This window comes from Populus trichocarpa, chromosome 14 (assembly GCF_000002775.5).
Source record: "Populus trichocarpa isolate Nisqually-1 chromosome 14, P.trichocarpa_v4.1, whole genome shotgun sequence".
Classification (NCBI taxonomy): Eukaryota; Viridiplantae; Streptophyta; class Magnoliopsida; order Malpighiales; family Salicaceae; genus Populus; species Populus trichocarpa.
The window spans coordinates 12,959,013-12,985,739 of record NC_037298.2 but is presented as its reverse complement, the minus strand read 5'-3'; the positions used below and the strand labels follow the sequence as shown (position 1 = coordinate 12,985,739).

The window sequence follows — 26,727 nt, the reverse complement described above, 5'->3', positions numbered from 1 at the left end:
TCTTCTTTTGTTTTTGTTGTTGTTGACGGTGGCTGTGTTGCAAACTACAGACGGCAGACGATGATTCACGGCGAGGAACGGTTCTTTTAGCCCTCTTTGGTCTTTGTTTCATCCTCTATTTTTTTTTCAAAAATCTTTCTCTCTTCTCCAAACTCTCTCCTTTGTTCCTCTCATTTTTCTCTATTTTTCATGCCTTTCCTCTCTTCTTTCTCTCTATTTCTGCCCCCCTTTTGCTCATCTCTCTCCCTTGGTATTTATAAGGAGGAAAGGGGGGGAGGGCTACTACCCTTGTCTAGTCATGGCACAGGGTTAAGGTGGTCGGGTGGCCACTGGGCAGCCGCCCTAGGGTGTCTGTAAGGCTTATCCCCTTTGTATTTTCACCTCAATGGCAGGGAACGAGGTAAGGTATGGGTCTTGTCGATTTTTTTAGGTTTTGGGAGAGAGAGGGAGCGGGAAAATGCAAAGGAGAAAAAATTCTTCTTCCTATGCCTGTGCATGCCTAGGGGAGAAAAACTTATCGTGTTATGTTCATGTGACATGTATCTAAATCAATTAGTGGATGCTACTCTACAAATATTTAATCTCTCCTAGTATACCAAAGGCTTATATATTCTACATGAATCACTCACTAATTAACGTTCCTTTACCTCGATGATTAACAATATACAACTTGTAAATTGTATCAACATCATTGTGTTAGTGTAATCCATACTGTCATATAATCCTACTATAAAATACATACATGAGCAAAAATTTTATCTTGTTCGTCATACTTTTTTTTATTTTACTGTTCGGGTATTTACGCATATATCAAGACTGAGTTCTTTTCTGGATGATTTTAAAGACACATCCCTTGCTCCATCTTTAGAAGAACTTAATAAATTATTATAGATGCTAGTCTTAAGGTTTGAACCCAAGAAGTTAAGAATGGGAACAAACTTCTTTGACCACCAGATAAACCCTATAATGTTTTATTATCCACCATACTAAATTCAAATAATTCATATCTTCAACATTCATGTATATGTTTTTAGCATCCCATCTCACTAGCCACTTAAGAAGAAAAGAGAGTAGTGAATTTTACTAGTAAATTCCAGACATCTTATTATCTATAGGGTCTAATTTTTGTATCCATCTATTATAGATACAACCTTATATTAGGATCAGAAGTTACTATTTAGGATTTATAATATTCTCTTTGTTGATTTAGAACTCTTTTTTTCTATTTAGTCTAAAACTTTTTTATTATTTTTTTCAATTTTTTAGGAAGTTCCTGGTATATAAGCAGCTTATAAGAGTTTTACTATTTAATTTTAAACAGAGCCAATATTGGGTAATAAAAATTTAAATTAGGGTTATTATGGTAGAGACCATTTTCAATAAAATTATTTATTTGTGATTACAATTTTATTTGTATTGTTTCCATTTGTATTGGTTGGTATCAGAGCTACATCAATTGGTATAAGAGCTACATCAATTGGTATAACAGCTACATCAATCGGTATTAAAGCCCAATAATTCATAGTAGTTACTTCTTGTGTATTATTAAATAACCATGACTAAAAGAGATAACAAAACATGATGTGCTCATGTAGAAAAGGATGAGGATGTTTCTTTTCAAAAAAATGATGTGTCAAGAAATGGTGATAAAAGACATGCTGAGATATAATGCTTAATTAACCTATTAGTTGGTGACGACAAGGAATCTAAAGGATTATGAGGAGAATGATTACATATTTATGTCCAACTTGAAAACCCATTTAAAATGTGAGTGTAAAATAGTCAGCTTCTTAATCGGGATAAGTATAATTAAGATTTAGAATTTTGGATTAAACTTCCTAAGTTCATAAGAACCTTACAGGTGAAGGAGTTTATTGATTGGTTGCACGAGGTAGAACATGTCTATAAGTATGAGGAGATCTTGGAGAGGATGGATGTGAATTTAGTAGCTATTAGTATAAGAGGTTATGCCTCTACGTGGTGGGAGCAATTAAAGCAAACTCGTAAGAGATAGGGCATGCCTAAGATTTATGAATGAGAGAAGATTAAAAAGAAGATGAAATCTCACTTGCTTCATTTAGGATATACTCAAACCATGGATTCTTCAAAGAGAAAATCTTTCCATAATTCAACCTTAAAAAAGCTATTATTGTACACTCATCATGGTGTTTTAGACACCAGAGGCAATGTTCAAGTTTTTACACAACTAGAGGCCCTTGGGTTTGAAACTTTAAAAGACTTAAGCGAAGTGGATATATAGATAGATGAGGATGTGACTTTTGGTAATCTTTTTTATAATAAGATATATGTGGGTTGGTATTCTCTACTAATTTATAATATTTATTTTAATAATGATAATGATAGCATAAATAATTACAGTAGCGGGAGTGGTGATAATGGTGTTATAATTGATAGGTTAGAGATTGAGCACAAAGACAATATAAAATGTACTCAACAAAAAAAAAGTATTGATTTAGGCTATCTTGATCCTTTATATTACAAGTTTACTATTATCATAATGGTAGATTTGTTTAAAGGTTATATAGACATGTCACGTGTTAATAAAAGACTAAAATTGATATATAAAATTGTTATACATCTTCAATTAAGAAAGAAAAGGAATTGGAGAGCCTTGATTGGATATCCATAAGATCGAGACATGAACAGTTTGAACTCAAGGACTAGTTCTTTCCAATATGGAGAGATTGATGCATGAGATTTTGGTCAAATATGTAGCCTTATAGTAACGAGAATAAACTTTTTTTTTTTTAACTTTTATATTAGGATGAAATCTTTTTAAGATACTCTAGAGGCCTTATTCCTTGAAAGATCTTTTTTTATAGCCATTTGAGATTGTTAAGGCCTCCATATTAGGTTCAGAATTTACTATTTAGAATTTATTATATTTTTCTAGTTGATTTGTGATTTTTTTTATTTGGTTTACAACGCTTTATTATTTTTCCAGCTTTAAAGATATTTTTTCTAATATATTAATAATCTATAAGAGCTTTAATATTCAGTTTTGATTAGAGAAAGTATTGAGTAATAAAAATTCAAATAACGATTCTTATGGTTGAGACCTTTTACGACATAATTATGTATTTCTTTGGGCTTGTAGTCTTTCTTATGTTATTTATGTTTGTATCGATTGGTATCAGAGCTACATCATCTGGTATTTGATGCATGACCTTTTTTCTTAGTTATTTTTATTTTTTTCCTATTTTTATTTTCCTATTCTTTATTATGATGTTTTTCTAATTTTTCTTTTTATTTAAAGGAAATATATTTTCTAATTTAGTTTTTTCTATTTAGTATTATTAGGTTTTTCTAGTTTTTTTTTTCTATATAAAGAGTTGTAATAGTTGTTTGGAAAATGGAGATATAAATGAATAAAATAAAGTATTTTAAGAGTCTTTGTTATGATGTTTTTGGTCTTTGAGTGTTTTGACATATAACAAATTTATTTATCCTTTGCTCCCGTTTACGTCAGTATTATAGTTGCATCATATGGGTTATAAAGACTCTTGCTAGGTAATGGTAACATAGGTTCAATAAACTACAAAATAGTGGAAAAAGCGAAGGCAGTGAAGACATTTTCAAAGCTGTTTTTTATTTAATTTTATGATAATTAAAATAAATATCTAAAATGTATCAACTAATTAAAATTCCAGAGAAAAAAATGCATTTTTTAGTCAAAATCCTGACTTCTTATTTATGTATTTTATCATGTTTTAACGGAAGATGTCTTTTTTATTAACAACATAATTGTTTGAATAAAAAATTAAGATAATTAAAATAAGTATTTTCAAGAATTCTAATGATTTAAAATCATGAGAAAAAATATATTTTTGAGTCAAAATCCTATTTTCTTTATTAATTTTTTTATTTGATGAAAACATGTATTTTTTATGGTTGGAAAGTAGCCGACCACAATTTTTCTCTTTTATTTTTATTTTTCGATGATTTTTTCTCATCTCTCTCAACATCTAAGAGCCTAAACATGAGAAAATTGAATTTTTAAGACCCAAATGTAAAACACCTAAAACTACAAGGACCTAAAATATAAAAATAAAAGCTTTAGGAACCAAAATAAACCTTTATGAAAACTCCAAGGAACAAATTGAACTTTTTGCAACATCCCAAAACTAAAAAATAAGAAAAATAAAGTTGTAGGACTGGAATAAAAATACATAAAATAATAGGGACCAAAGATGAGAAAAAAAAACTTTAAAGGTTAAATTAAACTTCTTCAAAAACTTGAAGGATCAAAGTAAATTTTTCACAGCACAAAGAAAACTTGAAGCATCGTTTTCCTAAACTGCTACCTGAATGACAGTTCTACCCCTGGTTTCTAACTGCCCGAATCCTTCTCTCTCTATAATAATAAGAAAACCGCAACATGTGGTGGTAAACGCTGCAACAAGCAACCACTAAAAACAGCATCTCTCTCAATGGCATCTCTCTCTGTCCAAACGCTGCTCGTGCTGCTCGTCTTCGTAACGGCATCGTATTGCATGATCGAGGAAGCGAGTGCAATAGAAGGACAGAGGGAATTCGATTACTTCGCCTTGTCTCTGCAATGGCCTGGCACCTACTGCCGCCACACCCGCCATTGCTGCTCCCAAAATGCTTGTTGCCGAGGGTATTTCCGTCCTGCCCTTCTATTCTGGCTTCTAATTACTTTCCGATTCTGAACTTAACGGTTTCTGATTCTATAAAGTTTGTGTGATTTAGCTTGTGCCTGCTGGAATTCTTTTATTCTAGTTTTTTATTTTTTTGTTTATGTAATGGAAAGAAAACCTGGCAGTGGAACTAACATAGCATCTGTCGTGTGTTTATGTTTTTTTTTTTTTTGTGCCCAGCGCAAATGCTCCGACTGAATTTACAATCCGTAAGTAGAATTCTTTATGTTACAAATCTCAATTTGGTGAATCTAAGGACTAAAAAGGCTGGTGGTTGGGTCTCCTTTTTTACTTGCATTTTTGGAACCTGATTGTTATCATGCTAATGTGTTTGCTATTCTTGTGTGGATAGATGGTCTCTGGCCTGACTATAATGATGGAACGTGGCCTGCGTGTTGTACTCGATCCGATTTCAATGAAAAGGAGGTATCTTTCTCTTGCTCCTCCATTTGCTTCATTTGAATCTTACTTACTTGTATGAGATAATGCCTTGGCAATGGAGTTTTAAGTGATAGAAAATAGTTTGCACTAAAAGTGATCTTGATTTTGTATTTTTTGGACAAATTAAGTTGTAGAATCACTGCCAAAATTATGAAAATGCTTGCACGTTATGCAATATTCCTATAGAGAACAGAAAAGCATCATTCGGTCTCGTAATGCAAGGAATTGGGTCTGATAGCTATGCTATGTGCCTTTTTCTGGACATGAATAATAAGGTATCAGTACCAGGGTATGGGAGGTTTTCCACATTTTAATTTTTTTTTAAGTTCCGGCAACCATTTTTGTATTCTTAATGGGAAGCTGTATAGCATGGTCAGCTGATATGGGTGCATTTCATGCTCTTATATGTATTTATGATGCACTTACCTATTTCATGTAAGTAAGCCTTTTGGATCTTATCTTTTCTTACAGGCTGCAATTTCTCTTCAGACCTTTTCAGAAGATTTTAACCAACCATAACATGCACACACATAGAATAGGGGTGTGTTTGCATGTATATCTTCAAGCATGTATGTTGGTTAACTCCTGTGTTTAAAACATCAGCTCTGTTTTCATACTACTTTTATGTCCCAAGTACCCAAACTATTTTTGTAACATGCAGATCTCCACATTGCATGATGCTCTAGAGAAGTATTGGCCATCTCTTAGTTGTGGTTCACCATCATCTTGCCATGGTACAAAAGGATCCTTTTGGGCACATGAGGTGGTTTCAACTGCTGACTCTGTTTGTGGCTAAATTATCGTTTTCTATGATTCCGAACTGACAATGCTTTGTTTTTCATGCTATGTGATGGCGAAAATGGGGGAATCCACATTGGCAGTGGGGTAACTGTCTTCAACTTTTGCTTTCCTACATGATATGATTGCATCGTAGTTCACTGTCTTTTAGATTTAAACATAAAGGGAGTGGTAATATGGAGACCCGTATCCAATGCCTTGTAGTGTATTGAGAGATCCTTGTTACATAACTTGGGCCTAATAATAGCCAAAGCAACTCTAGCAAAAATTTTTAGATGATGGGTGGCTGTGTTACACTTTCAGATACCTAGTACTTTCTCATGATGGATGCAAAGCTTTCTCTGTTATGATATCACAAATAATAAGACATGGTAGTAGATATTCAGAGGCCATGTGCAAGGCTAATGTCCAGCTCTTTGACTAATTTGGTGAAATACATAAAATTTTAATTCAAGGTTTTTTTGTTAACTGCTGACTTTGGGACAGTTAAGTGTAAGACAAACCACAAGCTAGACAGGTCAAGAAGTGGCAGCCCATGGAAGCTATGTGTCATAGGAAAAACGTTCTGTATCATGTTTAGGGACCGAATAAGAACATTTGATACAAAGGTTGATGATATTTTGTTACTGTATGATGGATGACATTTGATTGTATTTGTCAAAAAAAAAAAAAAGAAGTTGACATTGGATTGCGATGCTGTACTCACAGATGAAAGATATGATGATTTTCAATGCTCTCAAATTTCTTTCATGTATTTATTTGTTTCTCTACTGATGAAAATAAAATGCCATTCGTTATTTTGAATGGTATTTGGCTTTAGAAGATATCAACTACAAAAATTTGCTGAATGCCTTTGCATGTGAGCTTTGCTTTCTATTGAGTATGTTGACCAGTAATTGAATGTGAATTTTCACACAAGTTTTTCCATGGCATTAACCTTCAGCTGGAGGGTCTAGAAGGCATAAAATTATGGATGTCTCTGGAATGAATTTTGCATGTGTTTTGTATGCAAAATTCTCTACTTACCCTTTTTCTCTGTTCTTGCAGAGAAGCATGGAACTTGCTCCTCTCCAGTTGTTCACGATGAATATAGTTACTTTTCAACAACCCTCAATGTCTACTTTAAATATAATGTTACAGTAAGTGGTCAGGAGTTTTGTGATGATTAATGAATTTTTAATGTCTAGTAAGCTACTTTTAACATAGACAAGAATCTTGAACAATATTATAGATAAAAAGGAAGATTATATGTGGCTGTGTGTGTGTATAAAAGGAAAATTATATGTATTATGCAGGTGTTGGTTTTGATCAAATTTTATTGAACATCTGTAACATAGTCAAATATTAAACACTCTTTTTTATCATGATTATAAATACCATCTAGATAAGCATCTAGTTTGTGCACGTTCCTATAGTTTTGTTTTGCTAACTAATCCACCTTGTGTTGCCTTCATTTACTAATAATGATGTAGTTGAAATTCTATTCAATAAACTGTCAATCTTCAGTTTCAGAATTTATGATCGTGTATGTCAGTTGCAATCATTTTCTCTATGTCATCTTTTTATGCTCTTATACATGATTTTGTGTTGAAAATTAAAATATATTGGGGAACAATTTGTATTTGAAATTATTTTGCTCATTGAATTGACCAATAACTATCCTTTTCAATTCTTGATGCCAGAAAGTACTGAATGAAGCAGGATATGTTCCTTCAAATAGTGAGAAATATCCTCTTGGAGGCATTGTATCTGCTATCGAGAATGCTTTCCATGCAACCCCACAACTGGTTTGCTCAAAGGGGGATTTGGAGGAACTTCGTTTATGCTTCTATAAGGATTTCAAGGTTAGACTTTGTTGTTTATGCTTCTCATGGTGTACATTTCAGTCCTAGTTAAACTGGTTAGAGAAGAACATTCGGGTATTTATTGTTTGTAGAGCAACAAGCAAACAGGTATTATGGTGGTAACTTTGTACACAGATGATGTTAAGAGGTTAGAGGCCCGCTGCTGTTTGTTTGTTCTTTATCTTTGACTTTAAACTGCAAAAAGTTCTAAATGAAGCCCCTTAGTCTGGCATAATTCACGTGCTTTTGTGTCTGCAGAACATCCATTGTTGTGAAATTTTATATTTCAAATTGTTCATCCTTTTTCATGAAGAAAATTGCTTTGTGTTTTGACTCTTTCTTTTACAGCCTCGGGACTGTGTAATTCAAAATGACATGTACACTTCAAAGAGCTCATGTCCGAAGTATGTTAGCTTGCCAGCATATGTTTCATTGGGTAAGTTTCCTATGCTATCATGAGAATAGATTCTATTACCATAACAATCCTTATCTCCTTGCATTACGGTCAAGTTGTATGATGGCACAAGTTTTTAGCAGCTTGCTTGCCTCTAACTAATCAGTGGTTTACTGCGATGCTGATTTGAATAACCAAAAACTGGTGGTTGGAGAATAACTTGTGGATTGTTCACATGGGGGTGGAATTTTTTGCTGATTATACTGACTTATGGCATAGGTTTCATGTAGGACCCACAAGATGGACAAGGGTGTGAGATTGATTTTTATTCTTGCTTTTTTTCTCACTGATGCTTTTCTGTAACTAAACCCATGGCCAATGTTTTTTTCTTTTCTTTCTAAGGTTTCAGAAACTCTTGTTTCTAGAAGTTCTTTGCTGGGTGTCATAGCAATAGTTTTACCAGGGTGATGATGATGCCACTCCATCAATTCATAGTGGCACTTCACAAATTGTGAAATAAATGTATTTGAATATTAGCTAAAGTGAAGTGCTGTTATGAATTGATGGAGTGCCATTATCAATTCCCATTTTACAAATGCTGGTGTTTTTAATTATATAACGCAATGTCCTTGTGGCAACATCATTCATTTTTTGAGAGATGGAATTTTGGCGTTTTTGTTTCTCAAAAATCACAGCTCTAGACCACTCCCAAGACTTAAGTTTCTGTATCTAATATCACCGTGCCACTGAATTTATCCTTGTTTTGCTTGCACTTCTCTTTTTGGATTTCTGCTATAGTTGTGGGATGTTTAGTCGGTAGTATTGTCATTTCTGGTCTTCAGGACTTGTCTTGTGTATTAGACTGTTCTGTATGTTATTAAAGTGGGAACACAATTTCGGCCAATCACTTGCACCATATCAATTTAGCAGTCTTGTTAGCAAATATGTTCTGGAAACTAGATTTCAGGCAGGGCAGTGGGAAGGAAAAGAGGGAAACCATGGCTTGAGTTGAAGGGTAAAAGTGGTATTGTTGGTTCTAGCGTTCATTTGCTGTAATGAGACAGTTGTGGATTAGGAATTATTAAAGCAGCATTCCATTGGTCAAGGAACTCTAAGAACAGAAACTGTGAAAGATGGATGATAAACTAAAAAGAATTTTGACTCTTCATTTATATTGGAAAAAAATGAGTTTGTAAGATTCTACAAATCACCTTTCCCCATGCTCTTTTTTATAAGGTTAATTATTTTCGTGTGTGTTAGTGCCTGAACGCATGCTCTAGAAATGCAATCTTATTACAACCAATTTTACTAATGTTGGTATTCAAGCCCCCATAAATGATGGAATTTGCCTCTAGATTAATGCACAGTTCTAGGTCTACTTTTGTTTTGTTCCGCATTTTAGGTCTTACCTTAACAAGATGGATGGCAATGCGTCTCCTTTTTCCTTTTTCTCTTTGCACACCTTTATTCATTCAAGTACAATGTGATTTGTGTGTATCCGACTCGCATTTACATCACTGAATATTGTTCTAAAGAATGTTTTACCAGATTCTGGCTAACTTTTGTGTCCGTTTCTTTATCTGTAGGGCTTGACGGAGCTGGAACAGAAGTCCCGTGGGTGCCTGATAATGAAGGTGATGAGGCTCTTTGAGATATGTCGACATTCGTGTTGTATGTGATTCACAACATGAGAAACTGGTGTGAAAGTGATTTACGTGTCATTGTTTGAGTTGTGAACAATTGCTGTTTATTGTACCTGACGTGTAGATTAAAATAAAGTGTTGCTGAAATCTGATCCACTTAATAGCCTTGGCAAGAAATGTTTGGAAAATCATATTCAAGGTGCCGCCACATGCATATGGGACCCGCAGTTTCTAGCATATTGTCAGTGGACAATGCTTGCTACAAGAAGCTCGATGTGATCGGCTTTTAGGTCGTATTGTGAGCTTTTCAGATTACAACCCTTCAAATGATCTGCACGCCACCCAAGTTCTACTTGTAATTCGTTTGTTTTTAGTAAATTTGAGTCTGGAGCATTCGAGCTTGCTTGCCGTGCGAAAAGGCTCCAGCAGTGGCCAAATGTTCGGTTGATTGGTCCAAGTTAGGTTTATTCGAAACCCACCGCGTAAGATCTAGGGAGAATCGCAAACAAAAGTTTATTTTTGAGAAATAAATGATCGATTTTAAATCCGATAACCTCACTTTTCAAACCCTTCTTCCAAATACACTTCCTATTTTAATCAAACGATACATTCAAGAGTGTGATGTTTGTGTTTTTTAAACCTGATATTTGCAAATATGAATAGTTGCTTTTAAGCTTACAACAATGGTTATATATTACGATGATAAACATCTTACAGACGAGAAGAAATAAGTAACTAAAAAATAGTTATAATTCGGTTATTTTTTGGCGAATTAATCAGGAGTCGAAGTTTCAGTCCTGCAATCCCAATTTCCGAGCCATGCTTCATCTAGATTGACCATTGCATGCATGTCTAATTGGAAGGAAATGGAAGAGAAGTTCCTGTAAGCTCATGCATGCTGCAGTATACAAGTCGATGGTATTAGAAACTTGCCAGGTTAGCAAGGACCAAAATTTAGCACCAAATTGTATGGACATGAAAAGTTTCCTGGTGATGAAATTTGCCTCCAACCTTGGAAACCAAAAGTTACAGTCTTGTCTTGCTTCCAAAAACTGATCTTATACACCTGATGGAGATTGGACCAGGCCACGATTAGCCCAATCGAGCTAAGAAATTGAATGCTGCTGGTATAATGGGGTGATGTTACCCTAGAAAACATGTAGCCGGAAGAGATGCAATTCTTTTGCATGACAGAAGCTTGAGGCTCAAACCTTGCAGCATTACTGATGGCAGATGAATGTTTTTCTGGCAAACTTTTAACCCTATAGCTTAGTCTGGCAGCAAGTCCACGCCTAATGAGATGCCCAAATGCAGTCATGAGATCTCCTAGTTTATTCATCAAAAGCAGAAATGCTTGGCATTCATCTGGATTTGCTCCGAGTCAATTCTTGACCCATTGAAAAGAATGTGAATCATCAGCTATCAAAGAGATGAAACCTAAAGAAAGGAGACATCTCCCCTCCTTCCCCTGCACCTCTACACAATACCCTAGGAGAAATAGCTAATAGCTAAGCCGCACAAAATTAAGCCACGTTCCTCCACTTAGCAAATGCCCACTTCATCCACGTGGAAAAGCAAAACTTTGAGAGGTGTTCCGGCAGATCTGCCTGCAGAAAATCACAATGAGCAGATGGTTAGTAAAACACAATGTTGGTCTTTCATTTGTCACCTAAACCAAGAAGAAATCTTACTATATGAAATCTGTGTGGAAGATAACAAAGAAAGACTCGTAAGAGCAATTCAAGAGGATTGGAAAAAAAACAAACAAAAATATTTGATGTGTTTTCACATTAAAGACAGTTTCTTATCTCTTAGCACCTATGTCAAAGGTTATGTAAAGATAAAGTAGAGGATAGACTTGAGATTTTAAAAAGACCACACCAGGATTTATTGCCAGGTGATTTGACAAGCTTTAGCTATATAGAAATGTCTAATGCAAAATGTATTGCTAACAAGGTCATAAAGGACAGCAGCACATCATATCATAGCATGAAAGATCACACGACAGGCATTCCTCACTTGTAGCATGAAGATTTGCAAGAACGCAATATCAAGAGAAAAAAATTCCATACTAGTAAAATAATCTAGATGTTTCATATAGAGCGTGAATAATGCGACTCACGTTAGTCCATGATGCAGAAAACCCATCTGTTGAGAGCAACCAACTCCCATCCCTAGCTTGCAAACCTAGTTTACTATTTGATGTGTCTAAATCCAGCAGACCATGGTCATAGCTGTCGTCATCATCGGAGTTCCTTTTCCTTTTCTTTTTACTTTTCCTTTTCTTCCTGCTCTTTCTTTTAGTTGATGCTCTATCATCCATTTCAGAGTCATTTTCTTCCAACAATTCATCACCATGCAGCAGCGCGAATCTATCAGATATGCGGAAACTTATACCATTATTTGAAAATAAAGATTCCCAGGCCTCTGGACTCTGGCATTTCTCTGATAATGCATAATGAAAGGCCCATGACTGCAGCCCCAAGATCTTGATTCCTCCAGTGGTTTTCATCTTTAGGCACTCATTCAGTATAGGGATAAAGCTGTTAGTACTGCTTGAAATTGAGCAGATATGAGACACAATATCATTAATTTTTGCCTGTTCCTCCTGGGATTCTTCATCATGCAAAAGCTTTAGAAGTTGACGTCCTCGATAAATAACCGCATTCAACAGAAGCAACTGATCAATAGATTCATAACCACTGAATTTAGAGAGCACAAACTCAAGCAGGCGACAAGAGTCACCAAAATCATTCGGTTCCATTCTCCGATGCAAATATTTACAAAGCGATTCAAGAAAAGCACAGAACTCCTGCTCTTCAAGTGTGATAAGTAGATGCTGACACAAAACAGAGAAAGACTCCTCCATAAGAAACTCATTAATGACTTCCCATACATCTCTTGAATCCTCTTCATACATCAACCCCACAAAAAAATCTACAAAGAATTTCGTCTCGACGAAAAAAATATCACCATCTCTTAACGAGTCAGCAAACTCTCTAGAAGTCCAAAAGTCAGGCACATTTTCAAGAAAATTTTCCACCGTTCGTAGGATATCCAACTCAAGAAAGTAATGTGGCTTGGTTGCAACCACAGCAGGGGATTGCCCATGTTTACCCTTCCACTCAAGCTCCTCCCAACATTTATTTCGATGCACAAACGCGAATTGGGAAAGCGCTTTGGCACCTTTTTTATGCCTTAATCCAGTACTAGAGAAGTTGGAAAACCATTGCAATATACGGGTTTGATTTCCTGCATAAGTAAATAAAATCAAATAAAAGAAAAAAGAAAAATTAATTCACAATCAAATCAATCAATTACCTTTTAATATTCACGAAATTAACAATTTCACTAATCAAACCCTAATTAAAAAGGCCAAACACAATTAGCGAAAACAAATGAGAGGTAAAAAAAAAAAAAAAAAACTTGCCTTGAAAGAATTTCTCAAGCACATAACTTCTCTCGGCCAAAAGTGTTCCTGCTTCGTGCGGTCTCTTCTGAAAAATCAATTGCCAGAGCTGGGAAGCTAAACCTTTCTTGCTCCTCGTCCTCAATAAGCTCATAAAAACCTCTCTTTTTTGGTAAGGAGTAAGGGAGGTGATGCATGATATAGTGTTGTAAAGCCATAAACGTGCTTCTGATCGAGTAATCAGTGACCAAATAACTGATTCTAGTTCCTTCAAAAGCCATATCATTCGCTTTGCACGTTCACTATCTTCCTCGCGCACGTCTTCTTTCCTCTTAGCTTCTTCTCTTAAGAACAACTGAACCATTTGAAATACCGAAATCTTTCGACGGCGACGGAATTCCGGTATGGTTGTTTATCTTCTTCTTCTCTCTAACTGCTTCTTTGTGACTCGTGTGCGGATTAAAGGGGGAGAGGAGAAAACGGCTTGTCGGTTATTAGGGGAAGTAGTTGAGTGACATGTTGCTCGGTTCTTATGGTTTAACAATTCTAATTAATTCGTCCCTGAGATTGTTAAGGTTGTGGGTTTGGTATTTTTTCCCTCGAATGTTCTTTTTATTTTATTTAGTATATTGTTTTTGTATTTTAAAAATATTTTAATTTTTTTATATTTTAATATATTTTTAAATTAATATCAAAATAATTTTAAACAAATATATTATTTTAATATATTTTCAAGCAAAAAAACTGTGATATTCTTAAATACTCAAATACTCTTTTTATTATCACTAATTCTCAAATACTTAAATACTTTAAAAATATATCACTAATTCTCAAATACTCTTTTTATTAATTTAAATATTCTTAATTTATATAAAAAAAATAAAGAGATAAAATTGTGAGGTGTGTCTAATTAAGTTTTAGCTAATTATGATGATTATGGATCAAATATTTTTTAAAAAAAAAATTTATTAAATTAAAAATACCTCAATATTCTAAAGCCGAATAAACAAATAATTTGTGTATTTAATATTGTAGTATATAATATTTTTTTGAATTTTTTGGTATTAATATATCCAAATTATAAAAACAAAATATTAAATAAATATTAATTTAATAATTTTTTTAAAATTAAAATTATTTTTAAAAGTACTCAAAATAGTTATAAACACACTCCAAAACAAATATAAAAATCACATGGAATCTAACTAATTCGTTTCAGGGCTAAATTATAATTAACAGTGTGTAATTAATATTCATTATTTATTAAATCATGTTTTATCTTCTTAACGACGCGTGGGATAAAACAAGGGTGTGATGTGAAGAGCCTCTTGTTACTTTATTAATAAGCAAAGCCCTGAAACTGACGCGTTAATAAAGCAAAATCATCTCTTTAGATTTTGTAGGTATTGTTGTGGTTTAAATGTATTTTTTTAAAAAAAAAATTTAAATTATTTTTTTTATTTTAAACTATTAATATTAAAAATAAATTTTAAAAAATAAAAAATTATTTTAATATATTTTCAAATAAAAAATAATTTATACCGTATTAAACTTTTCAAAATTTTAAAGTTTTTTGAAAATATTTTATATTAATATTTGTTAATATTTTTTTATTATTTTAATGTATTAATATTAAAAATAAAAAATATTTTAATATATTTTTTAAAAAATGTGCATCATACTTCTAATTTCTAAACGAAAGACTCAAGTATCTTGTGGCTTTAAGAACAAGTCAGACAGGCACCAAGCCAAGTACCTAGCACTTTCCTTTCCTTTATCACTCCATCCGTCTTGGCTTCCTTCACTAACCCTAACCCTAATCCTAGCTATTATTACTCCATCAAGCATTATCTTCCTCCACCTTCGCCCACATTCATCAGGTAAGTGATTGATCCCCAAACCCTAGTAACCGAAAAGATGCTTGCTTTTTTTCTTTTATCAGTACTGTTTCTGTCGTAGAAAAATCCGCAATGTAACTTTATCATTATATTAGAAAGGTTTGAAAATTATTCAGAGCCTTAGTAGTATTTATTTATTCAATAATCTGTTTTCTCAGTTTGTATTTTTGGTGATTTAAATGGATAAATTATGATTTTTTTTGTATTTTTTTCTTTTGTTTTATATTTGATGAATCAGGTTTTTCTAATGTTGACTCTCTCTCACTGGTGTTTATGGATTCCTCTCATGTCCTAAATTTGTTATTTGCCGTTGGTGTTTGGTTTACTGCCTATATTTCTGTTGCCATTCTCTCGTCCCTCCGGGTTTTTGCTTCTCTCTGTTCCTGGTGAATTACAAGCACTAACTGTTTCAAAAAGGGTTACCATGGGCTACGCGCAGCTTGTTATCGGCCCTGCTGGCAGTGGCAAGGTGATTTACTACCTTCTAACTCTTTATTTATGCTGTTTGTTACCTCTAAATCCATGTTTCCTGCGAATCCTTTCGGGTTTTCTCATTTGTGTGTACATGTGTGGTTGCTTGTCCTTGGCTTGTTTATGCAATTGAACTTTTTTGTTGCTTCAATTCAGTCAACATATTGCTCCAGTTTGTACCGACACTGTGAAACCGCAGGGCGTTCAATAAATATTGTGAACCTAGATCCTGCAGCGGAACAGTTTGACTATCCCGTGGCTATGGGTGAGTCGAGTTAACCTGTTACTTGATGTCTTGGAGTAAGGTAAAATGTTTGATTTTACATTTTTAGCTCTAAGTCTTGTTTGCTTGCAGATATCAGGGAACTCATTTGTTTGGATGATGTTATGGAGGAACTTGGGTTGGGTCCTAATGGTGCTCTGATGTACTGCATGGAGTATCCTTTTGCTTTGTCCAATGTTTGAGTTTCCTTTTATTCTTTTTTCCTTTCATTAAACTATTTCATTCCCCTTTGTTGCACACTCTTGCTGCTTCATGTGTTTACTGGGAATTTTTACTCTTTAATGTTAAAATGCTTAAGGAATTGGGTTTATGTGTTCTCAGCATATAGTTTAAGAGTACAGGCATGGATTTTAGTGTAATTGCTTCATGTGCTATCTTCTGCATTGGTCCAAATGGTTGGAAATGGCTATGCTATTAGCATGCTGTGGTCTCCTTAAAGACCCAGTTTTTTTTTTCTATCTTCTTTCAATTTTTGCAGTCAAATTTGAAGGGCCTTAATCTAATGATTAGAGAACTGGAAGACAATCTGGATGACTGGTTGACTGACGAGTTGGATAATTACATGGATGATGATTACCTGGTTTTTGACTGCCCAGGTATGCATACTTATCTTTCCATGTCTGTTTTAGTATGATGTCACACACCCACACTCTTATAATTGTCCATCAGGTTGTATTTTCCTGTGATAATTTAGCAAATGAACTCTTTACAAGGGAATCATCAAGAATGACTCTAAAGCAGATCGTGCATGTCAATTATTTGATTAGATATTTCTAGTTTTCCCAATTACCAGAGTTTTTCATGGTTTGTTAACGCATTCTTTAAGAGAGAATGTGTCAGGGCCTCTTATACTTATCATTTGTTTATTTTCTTGACAACAATATTTATGATTACTTCTTATAAAACGTGAATGTTTTATAGGCCAAATAGAACTTTTTTCACATGTGCCAGTGCTCCGAAACTTTGTGGAGCATTTGAAGAGTAAAAATTTCAATGTTTGTGTTGTATACTTGCTTGATTCACAGGTATGTTAAAGTTGTCCTTTATTGCCTTTCTTTTACAAGCACCAACCTTAAAATTTGACTAATCACTACACTCTCACTTAGTTTGTAATTATATTTTTATCAGTTTATCACTGATGTGACCAAGTTCATAAGTGGGTGTATGGCATCTCTTTCTGCTATGGTACAACTTGAATTGCCTCATGTTAATATCCTCTCCAAGATGGACCTTGTAACCAACAAAAGGGATATTGGAAAGTGAGTTCATTAATTCTCCACGACTGTTAAAAGTGCTATTATGTCAATCTGAATATGCTGATCTTTTCTATGTTTTTCCCCTGCTTTTTAGGTACTTGAACCCACAGGGTCAAGTTTTGTTGTCTGAATTGAATCAACGCATGGCACCTCAATTTTTTAAGCTAAACAAAGCTTTGATTGATCTGGTGAGTTTCTAGGAACAAAAGTTGCTTCATTTTAGATGACGCAGTTTTTGCATTGGGTTACTCTGACCTCGTCTCTTTTTTTTTCTCATGGTAAATTGGGTCTCAAACAAATGAAATTTGATATCATAACTTGGAGGCTGCAGTTGTTGTTGTTTAGCATGAGGTTAAATTAATATCTGTGTCCATCGTCTGCTTGATTTGCTTTGTTACTAATTTTTACTTTTCTTTTGGTATAAGGTCGATCAATATAGCATGGTGAGTTTTGTGCCTCTTGACTTGAGGAAGGAGAGCAGGTACCCCTCCTCTCATCTCTCTTCCATTTGTGGCATTTGAATGGTTGATGCCAAGGCTGTTGGATTTTTCTATCTGAAGTGAACTCGGGTTGATAAGATATAGTTACAATAGAACTTTCAAAATAACATCACAAAATGTCAATTCAATGGGCTAGCATTTTCAGAAAATATCATCAGATGAAATAATTGATGCCAGAAAATACGATTTACTTGGAAGTTCCAGGTGTTATATTAATTATTTTTTGGGCAAGATAGATGTTAAGATTTCTGTAATTGGAGAGCAAATTGTTGTCTGTGATATGAAACCCTTTTGTAAGTTTTCACTGCTCTTAACATGCTGGAGTTCCAACCTTGTTTGGTTTAGCATGTTGCTGCTGGCAAAGATACCTGGACCTCTACCATGTTCTCCATTTTAACTTTGTTTTCGACTGCTGTCTGATCATTGTTAAGATAATTGTGTTTTTATTGTGCAGCATTCAATATATACTGTCCCAGATTGACAACTGCATTCAGTATGGAGAAGATGCAGATGTGAAGGTTAAAGATTTTGATCCAGAAGATATTGATGATTAGCTTCAACGCTTGAGGATGTCTTCGTTCATGTTACTCGAGGTACTGGCTTTGACGCAGTCATTCCTGGAAAAACTGTGTAGATAGATTTGGTAAAGATGGGCAAGTTGAGTGCCTTGTGTTCCTTTAGTTTTGAGGTTGCCAAAGTTATAGGTTGCTTTTAACAAGACGAGTTCTATCAATCTAAACATTTACCATGGACTTGAAAAAGCCATGCATTTTATTCGTTGAAAATGTATGCTGCCCCATTGCAGCCATCTCCAATGGAAGATAAAGGTACAGGTTTTTCTTTTCTTTGGATCAACAATGCTTTCCACGCGGTAGTTTTCCTTTCCTGCAATTTGGGATGGAAAATTCGGGTGCTGGGCTGTGTCAAGAATCATCCTCAAGTCTAAATGCAAGGCCCTCTGTGCATGGAATAAACGAATCCAAATCCTTCCATTTAACATGATCAAACGTTTACTGTTATAAATTTGCATCCCACTTCTCAAGTTGACTGCTCCACAGTTCCAACCTCCACACAGATATACATTATGATTCCCCATTGCAGCCATCTCCAATTGTCCAGGTCTCCAACCCTGTAAACTGTCGGGCAGTGTTTTAACTCGCCATCATATGGCCGCATTTCAACAGGCAGCCTGATGAGCATGTCATGGCGGTTGAAAGATCACTACCACGAGAACCTAAATAGAATCCACTACTAATAAAGGCAGGCATAAATACGCGTCCAGGTTACGTAAACAACAAAATTTAAAGGGTGATTGTTGTGGTATTCCTTCAGTATTTCTGGGGGTGGGGGGTTGCATGGTAGATAGCACTTTTTTAGGAAACAACTAGCACAAAAATACCTCCTGTTAGAAGAAATAAAAATCGTCAGAAGAAATAAAAAATAAACATATTGATATTTTGTTGATTCACTGAAAATCTAAAATGGCATGGTCCTTTCTCTGCACATCGTATTGTTCATGTTTTTACATTTTATTGTTGATATACTGTTCAATTTTTATTTATTTGTTTTCAATTATTTGGCCTAAATTGAAGGACAATTGTATCAAATTTTTTAGTTAAGGATAAGATTTGAAAGACAGGGGACATAGTAAAAAAGACATCACAAATAGGTGATGGTTTCAAAATTCACATAAAAAGTTTAATTTAGTCCTCAAACTTTACAAACTATACATATTTAGTCCCTCAATGTTTTTTAAATTCAATCTAGGTACAAAAATTTATTTTTGTTATTTTTTAGTCCCTGATTTAAAAGAGAAGAGAGATAAAGGTCATCAATTCCTGCAGTAGAGAGGAAAATCAATGTTGACACGAATTTTCACCACCAAAATAGTCGATCTTGGTGTCAAAGGATTCTATTTGATGAGAGGGTTTCCACTTAGATGTTTTTGTGCCATAAAATCGCCTAAAAAATTAGATTTGAGCTCGATAAAAAATTTTATTTCGGGTTGATTTTAGTTTTTTGTGTGATTTTTTTCTAAGGTTGTTTACGTGTTTTTCAAGGTGTTTAAGCTCTATTCTAGACATTTTGAGGTTAAAATTGGGTTTTTATGTCAAAAAAACATAGAACCTATTTTTTCGGCCACCATAGTGGCCAAAAACTAGGGAATATCAGACGACCTGTTTTTTTTTCAAAAAATTAGCAGATGACCTGTTGTCCGGCCAAATTACATTAGAAAAAAATAAGGCCCGCACACAAGCCCTTCTTAGATGGGCCAAGTGCTGGCTTAGCTAGCCAAGCCTAATAATGTCTAGCCTTTTTTATATTTTTTGTTTGCTTTTTTTAAAAAAAAATAACATGTATTTTTTAAAATAATTTTTTAATTTACATTAGAATTAATACCCCTTCTCTCTAAGATTTTATTGTTTGTATTTAGCCTTTTTTAAATAGTGGTTGTTTTTTCATTATTTTGTTTGTATTTAGTTTTTAAAGAGATTATTCTGCTTCATCTATAACTTTTTTATGTTTTATACAATTGAAATTTATTTTTAATAATAATTTCTTTTATTTTTAGAAGGTATTTCTAATAAGTGCAACCTTGCGAGATACTTTTTGCTCTTTGATTTTATTCAATCAATTTTATGTGTATATCTATTTTTACTATTATTTGATTAAATAAAAAATTAATTTTAATAAAAAATCATCAATAATGACTTTTTTTTTCATTTATTGACACGGATGATTCTCAATTTATTTTAATTAGATACGTTCATAACATTTTCAATTTATACTTGATATTTTTTATGTAAGAAAAATGTTGAAAAAGCCTACATGTTCAATTTTTTTTAACCAAAATATTTAGCTCGCGGCGAAGTGCGAGTCAAATACCTAGTAAAAGACTAAAAGGCTTGGGGGAAATATTGTTCCCTCACGCATTATAGATTCACACTCATAATTTAAGGAATGAAAAAAATTGAAAGATAGAGAACGAAAATGAAACACGTGGAGAAGATCGATGGTGTTTATTCTTTACAAATTATAACAATTGGGTCCCTCTAGTTTTTGGAGTCTCAACAAAAATCAATTTTTGTCCAAAACTTTATTTTTCTTAATTTTTTAGTCCTTATTTTAAGAGGGAAAAGAGAAAAGTGTCGGATTTTGACAACTGAGAGAGATAATTATTATTGATACTTATTTTAACCACCAAAATAGTTTATCTTTATGTCAAAGATTCTATTTGATAAGGAGAGTTCAAACTAAGTGTTTTTTTTTATCTTGAAATTGCCTTAAAAAATTAAGTGCCCAAACACTTGGACCCTTACTAAATGGGCTAGACATGCTGGCCTGACTTGTTAAGCTCAACAACGCCTGATCTTTTTCTCTTTTTTTTTTTCAAAATTTATTTTTTTAATTGATGCCTTTTTTGTATGTATTTTTTCAAAATATTTTTTTAATTTATATTTATATAAATACCCTTCTTTCTTTTATTTTGTTTATTTAACTTGTTTTAAATAACAATGATTTTTTATTTTTTTTGTATTCATTCAATTTTTGAAGAGATTATTCTAATTCATCTATAAGTTTTTTATGTTTTATATAAATGGATGTAGTTTTTACAAATAAAAAATATTTATTTTTGATAATATTTCTAATATGTGTAACCTTACATAATATTTTTCTCTTTTATTTTATTTAATTAATTTCATGTGTGTCTATTTCTATTATTGTTTGATTAGAAAAAAATATTAATTTTGGTAAACAAAATTATTAAACAAAACAAAGTCAAAGGCCCATATTACAAGGTCAAATATCTTAATTTATATATGGCTCTTAATTTTTCTATTTTTTTAATATTTATTTATCATTAATTATTTTTTTTTCATTTATTAACACACATGGTTCTATATTTATTTGATTATATGCATGCTTAAATTTTTTGATTTACATTTAGAATTGTTTTATATACAAAAACACATCAAAAAAAATATCCAACTTGTTGCGAATAATGGGCGAAATAGCTATTATAAATAAAACTAAAAGGTGCGAGGAGAACATTGTTTCCCCACACTCATTAGCACTGTGGATTACAATAGTAATCCATAATTTTATTTTTTTTGCATTTTATTCTCTTTTTTTCCTTTGGTTATTGATTTTTTTTAATTTAGTCATTATTATATGATATGTTTATAAGGGTTTAGAGTTGATAATTTATTTTAATTTTCCTTTTATATGGTTATTCCAGTATCAGAAAAATATCTCAACATCACAGTATAATCTATTTTTAAAAAAATTTAGTTAAATAAAAAATAATTTTAAAAAAATTAGGTTAATAAACTTCGTGGAGTCAATGACCTAGTTTGCAAGTTGATAATTTATTTTAATTTTCCTTTTATATGGTTATTCCAGTATCAGAAAAATATCTCAACATCGCAGTATAATCTATTTTTAAAAAACAAATAGTTAAATAAAAAATAATTTTAAAAAAATTAGGTTAATAAAATTTGTGGAGTCAATGACCTAATTTGCGAGTTTAGCAGGGTACTTCTTTTTTTCTAATTGAACTCGATTATGTGATTGTCTATTTTTATTTTTATCATATAGTTAAAAAAATAGTTTCGGGAAAAAAAAACTTGTTATTAAAATTTAGAAAGTCCATGGACTTGTTGACGAGTATAACTTTTTTTTATTTTTTTATAAATTTATTTTTTAATTTTTTAATTGATATTGGATTGATTGAGAATTGAGTTTTATAATTTGTTTCGTTTTGTTTTCTATATGGTTATCATATTTTTTTAAAAAAAGTCTCGGTATTGGTTTAACGTTCTATTTTGTGATCTTCTATTTTTGTTATTATGTAGTTAAATAAATTATAGTTTTTTTAATAAAAAAAAGTTATTAATCCCAATGGAGTCCATTACACAGTTTGCGGATTTAACATGTTGACCCGTGTTACCCAATTCACAAGTTTAGTTGGTTCACTCATCAAACCTGCTATGTTTTTTTTTTTAGTTTTTGGTATTTTAATTTTTCTAATTGTTTTTTTTTTAATTTCACTCTTATTCAATATTGGATTGGTTGAGAAATAGAATTCATTGTTTATTTTTATTTTTTACTTTCTATAGGGTTATCACAATCTTAAATAAATGTTTTTTTTATGGTTAATGCTCGATTTTGAAATTATATAATGTTATCATAAAATTAAACAAAAATAATGTACAAAAACAATAAAGTTATTAAACTTACTGAAGTCCATAACCCATATCACAGAGTGACCAAGGTCGATCCAATCTGACATCGTCTCAATATATAAAAAAATTGTTGTCTTAAAGTTTTTTTAAAAATCATGTCATGTTTTTACCAGTCATTCAAGTTATCTTTGAACTTATTAAATTGAGTAATTTATTTTGGATCAACTCCCACATAATTTAATTTAAAACTCAAGCTAGACAAGAAACTAGATTGGCAGATTTCAAAATCAAACTACTTCATTAAATTTAATGATATTATGAAAAAAAAAATATCTCATCTCTTAATATATTTCTTTTTAAGTTTATAAAAGGAATAATTCCTACAAAGGCGGATCAATATCCTAGTTAAAAGAACTCTAAAACACGTGGGGAAAGCACTGTAGCTTTCCCCACAAAACATTTTTTTTTTTAGTTATGATTATATTATTACTACACTGTAGCTAGCTGTCTAGCTTTTCTTTTGAGCCTAGGAAGTATTTGACTTACAGAAGCAAGATCATGATATTGGTGCATTAAATGCTTAGAAAATTTACACTGTCTTTTCTCTTTCTCTGTAATTGGGTCTTTTCTTCTTCTCTGCAGTTGAGGGGGTTGCTAAATTTTCTGACATGCCATCGGCTTGAAAATAATTAAAGGAACATGCCAAGAGACAATGAGCTTACACAACTAATTTTCGCATCTTGGGAGCTGTGTTCAGCAATTGCTTAGGCATTGGGATAAAATATATGCATAGCTAGTTGTGAAGTTGTGCATTAAATGAATATGACATTGACATCATTATACACACATGCTTGCCCTTACCTCTTCATTATTTAATGTTCTGTTTTAGTTAGCACTTCTATTTTGGTTAGTAGAGTTGGCAAGCCCTTTTTGTTTTTGTCTGTAATTGTTTTATTGCATGGGATGGTGCTCTTCTAGAGTGTTTTTTAGCAATTCAATTCACTAGGCTCCCAGCTCTCTTATGATATTTTAAGGTACTTTTGTTCTTTGGGTTGGGTTAGCTTTTACCAACAAGTAGCGTTTGTTGAGGGTTCAAGTGGGATGTGCTCTTTTTTTTTAAGTGCATGCCAACCATAATTTGTCATGCTTTCCTATTTTTCATCAGGTTTTTGCATGTTTTTTAGGGTAGTACTTTCTTTTTATTGTACATTGGTTCCTAGGTTCTTCATTGTTTCTTCTTTTTTATTTCACCCATAGTTGCCTGTTGGTTTGTTGTCGGTTTTATGCATTAGTCTTTTTTTCATTTCCCTGTTATTTATCATCGATTTTTCTTAGTTGTTTTACTTCTTCATTCCCTCTATCAAATCATCTTTCAAGAGAGGACTTAGACTTCAAGGTTAGAACATGCCTTTGTTTGTTAGCTTTTCCCTTCTCAACAGTATATAAAGAACTATAAAAGTGCAAAATCTCCATGTAAGAATTTATAAGCACTGACTTTTCATTTTGAATTCAATATTTCACATTCATTGTAGTAAACTGTACCCTAGAAATCTAATAATTTGAATACGTTAAGTTTTTTTAATACTTTAATGGGTCTTAATTCATAGATCATGATTCGTTGAATAACTTGTTAAGTGTGTTGTCTTAATTTGTTATTTCAAAGTTAAGTTCCTAAAATCTCCTCGTAGTCTGCATTTCATAAATATTTTATTGTGATATTAGTATCTTTTCATCTTGCACTTGACTTCCCTAATCCCTTTTACTTGAATAGGTTATAAATTATAATGAAAAATCAAGGAAGCAAGAGAGGAAAAACTATGTTTTCATTTTTTAAACAAAGCAAACAAACATCAATCAGTAAAGGACATTCTCCATCCAATGTTGATGTCTCAAATCGTAGTGAACAACCCCCTTTCAAATCTCAAAGAGTTGAAATTGATGTTAATACTCTTGAACGAGATCCTGGGTTACGAATTTCAGGGTGGCAACATCTTATTAATCAACAAGATGAAATTAGAAGAGCTTATATCAAAATGGGTCAATATCAACCTAAGTTAGCAAAGTATCCAAGGACTGAATCAGGGAGACAATATCGTCGATTTCAATACACTTGGTTTGATCAATTTCCTTGACTAGATTACTCTCCATGAAAGGATGCAATATTCTATTTTCCATGCTTTATCTTTGAAAACAAAATGCCTTGTAATCTCACATTCACCACCAAAGGCTTTAGAAGTTGGAAGAGGGTTAATGATGGGGTTAAGTGTGCACTTTTGATGCATGTGAGAAGTCCCACTTCACCACATAATAACGATGTGAAATCTGTTGAAGATTTAATGAAAGTGAGTAAACATATTGATAAAGTGTTGAATGCAAAAACAGTTGAAGAAGTTCAGAAAAATCGGTTGCAATTTAGGACAACAATTGAAAGTGTTTGATGGCTTAGTTTACAAGCATGTGCATTTAAAGGTCATGATGAATCTTCAACTTTTAATAATCAAGGCAATTTTGTGGAGATGATAAGACTTATGGGGAGATTGAATGTTGACATTGATGATGTTGTCTTAGAAAAAGCTCTGAAAAATGCAAAGTATACCTCACCGACTATTCAAAAAGAGATTTTGCATATTCTCGCGAACGAAGTGAGGAAAAAGATTTGTGAAGTAAGAGATGCAAAGTTTTGTATTTTGGTTGATGAAGCCAAAGATGCATCAAATAAAGAACAAATGTCTAATGTTTTGAGATTTGTTGGCATTCAGGGTTTTTTACGAGAGCGCTTTTTTGGTATTGTTCATGTTTCAAATACTACTTTAACACTCAAAAAAAATTATGATGTGTTTGCTTGATATAACTTGTATATTCTCAATATGTGAGGTCAAGGGTATGGTGGTGCTAGCAATATGCGTGGCGCATTGAACGGACTACAAGCTTTATTTCTTAAAGATTGCCCTTATGCATATTATGTACATTGCTTTGCTCACCGACAACAACTGGCATTAATTGTAGCAGCTAGAAATGAGATTTATATTTAGTTATTTTTCTCAAAATTGACAATCATTATCAATCTTATTAGTGCTTCTCCCAAAAGTCATACCGAGTTACATCATACTCAGGCTATAAAAATTGCATATATGGTAGCTGCTGGAGAACATGAGACTGGTAAAGGGGCTAATCAAATCGGTAATTTATATCGAAGTGGAACTACTCGGTGGAGCTCTCATTTTGATTCTATTTGTAGCTTAATAGATTTGTATGGTGCAACTATTATTGTGCTTGAAAGTATGGTTCAAGAAGGATTTTCTAACTCTATACATAGAGAAGCTAGTGGTTGTTTGATTGTGATGAAATCTTTTGAATTTATATTCATCTTATATTTGATGCATAAAATAATAAGGATTACTGATTTACTTTGTCGAGCTTTGCAACAAAAATCACTGGACATCTTAAATGCAATGGATCTTGTATCAACTACTAAAGCATTGCTTCAAACTTTGAGAGATGCTAGATTTGATCTTCTCCTTGCAAATGTGCGATCTGTTTGCACACAATATGAGATTGACATACCACATATGAATGCTTTGTATAAAAATGCTAAAGGTCGTTCATGTCAGCAATAAGGATCAATGACAATTTACCAGTATTATCATTACGATATATTTAACTCAACAATAGATTTCCAGTTGGAAGAATTAAATTCTAAATTCAGTGATGGGACAGTGGAACTCTTGTACTTAGCTCTGCTTTAGAGCCTAAGGACAACTTTAAATCATTTAAAGCTTATGTTATTTACAAGCTTGCTTAGAAATTTTATCCTGAAGATTTCAATGAACAAGAGATGTATTATTTGAGATCTCAGCTAGAGCATTATCATATTGATGTAATTCATCATAAAAGCTTTCAGAATATGTCTACCATTTCTGAA

At 32.8% G+C, this 26,727-nt stretch overlaps 3 protein-coding genes and 1 long non-coding RNA gene across 6 annotated transcripts in view; 2 read left to right on the top strand and 2 right to left on the bottom strand.

Annotated features, from left to right (window-relative positions):
* LOC112324047 (uncharacterized) overlaps positions 1–26,727 on the bottom strand; it is an 81,810-nt gene that overhangs the window by 13,200 nt on the left and 41,883 nt on the right. The window lies entirely within an intron of this gene.
* Positions 4,396–9,963, top strand: LOC7469363 (ribonuclease 2). The gene is made up of 9 exons (XM_002321192.4): positions 4,396–4,642; positions 4,863–4,891; positions 5,035–5,108; positions 5,785–5,886; positions 6,005–6,008; positions 6,969–7,060; positions 7,604–7,765; positions 8,114–8,201; positions 9,746–9,963. Exons 1-9 carry the CDS (start codon positions 4,452–4,454, stop codon positions 9,808–9,810), a joined length of 807 nt encoding a protein of 268 aa, XP_002321228.2. The 5' UTR covers positions 4,396–4,451; the 3' UTR covers positions 9,811–9,963.
* Positions 10,427–13,719, bottom strand: LOC7463364 (uncharacterized). Of its 2 annotated transcripts, XR_002977770.2 has the most exons (4): positions 13,233–13,719; positions 11,925–13,054; positions 10,814–11,409; positions 10,427–10,700 (listed from the first exon to the last, which is right to left on the bottom strand). XR_002977770.2 is itself a non-coding variant. In XM_024585031.2 (3 exons), exons 1-3 carry the CDS (start codon positions 13,573–13,575, stop codon positions 11,326–11,328), a joined length of 1,557 nt encoding a protein of 518 aa, XP_024440799.2. In that variant the 5' UTR covers positions 13,576–13,719; the 3' UTR covers positions 10,470–11,325. The 2 variants fall into 2 exon arrangements, 1 of the variants encoding a protein (XP_024440799.2); XM_024585031.2 differs by having other exon boundaries at positions 10,470–11,409.
* Positions 14,918–18,462, top strand: LOC7469362 (GPN-loop GTPase 3). 2 transcript variants are annotated; one of them, XR_008057245.1, is made up of 11 exons: positions 14,918–15,091; positions 15,348–15,578; positions 15,737–15,845; positions 15,936–16,017; positions 16,374–16,459; positions 16,785–16,888; positions 16,992–17,122; positions 17,214–17,307; positions 17,545–17,600; positions 18,074–18,307; positions 18,344–18,462. XR_008057245.1 is itself a non-coding variant. In XM_024584302.2 (10 exons), the coding sequence occupies exons 2-10, from the start codon at positions 15,534–15,536 to the stop codon at positions 18,171–18,173; spliced, it is 807 nt and encodes a 268-aa protein (XP_024440070.2). In that variant the 5' UTR covers positions 14,918–15,091; positions 15,348–15,533; the 3' UTR covers positions 18,174–18,462. The 2 variants fall into 2 exon arrangements, 1 of the variants encoding a protein (XP_024440070.2); XM_024584302.2 differs by having other exon boundaries at positions 18,074–18,462.

Excerpts from the sequence above, each read along its gene's own strand:
- LOC7469363 (XM_002321192.4), top strand. The coding sequence starts at position 4,452 with ATGGCATCTCTCTCTGTCCAAACGCTGCTCGTGCTGCTCGTCTTCGTA. Across the intron at positions 4,892-5,034 it reads TCCGACTGAATTTACAATCC|ATGGTCTCTGGCCTGACTAT; the intron begins GTAAGTAGAATT and ends TTGTGTGGATAG. Across the intron at positions 7,766-8,113 it reads GCTTCTATAAGGATTTCAAG|CCTCGGGACTGTGTAATTCA; the intron begins GTTAGACTTTGT and ends TTTCTTTTACAG.
- LOC7463364 (XM_024585031.2), bottom strand. The coding sequence starts at position 13,575 with ATGGTTCAGTTGTTCTTAAGAGAAGAAGCTAAGAGGAAAGAAGACGTG. Across the intron at positions 13,055-13,232 it reads GCTTGAGAAATTCTTTCAAG|GAAATCAAACCCGTATATTG; the intron begins GCAAGTTTTTTT and ends TTACTTATGCAG. Across the intron at positions 11,410-11,924 it reads TTTCTGCATCATGGACTAAC|GCAGATCTGCCGGAACACCT; the intron begins GTGAGTCGCATT and ends GATTTTCTGCAG.
- LOC7469362 (XM_024584302.2), top strand. The coding sequence starts at position 15,534 with ATGGGCTACGCGCAGCTTGTTATCGGCCCTGCTGGCAGTGGCAAG. Across the intron at positions 16,460-16,784 it reads CCTGGTTTTTGACTGCCCAG|GCCAAATAGAACTTTTTTCA; the intron begins GTATGCATACTT and ends AATGTTTTATAG. Across the intron at positions 17,601-18,073 it reads GACTTGAGGAAGGAGAGCAG|CATTCAATATATACTGTCCC; the intron begins GTACCCCTCCTC and ends TTTATTGTGCAG.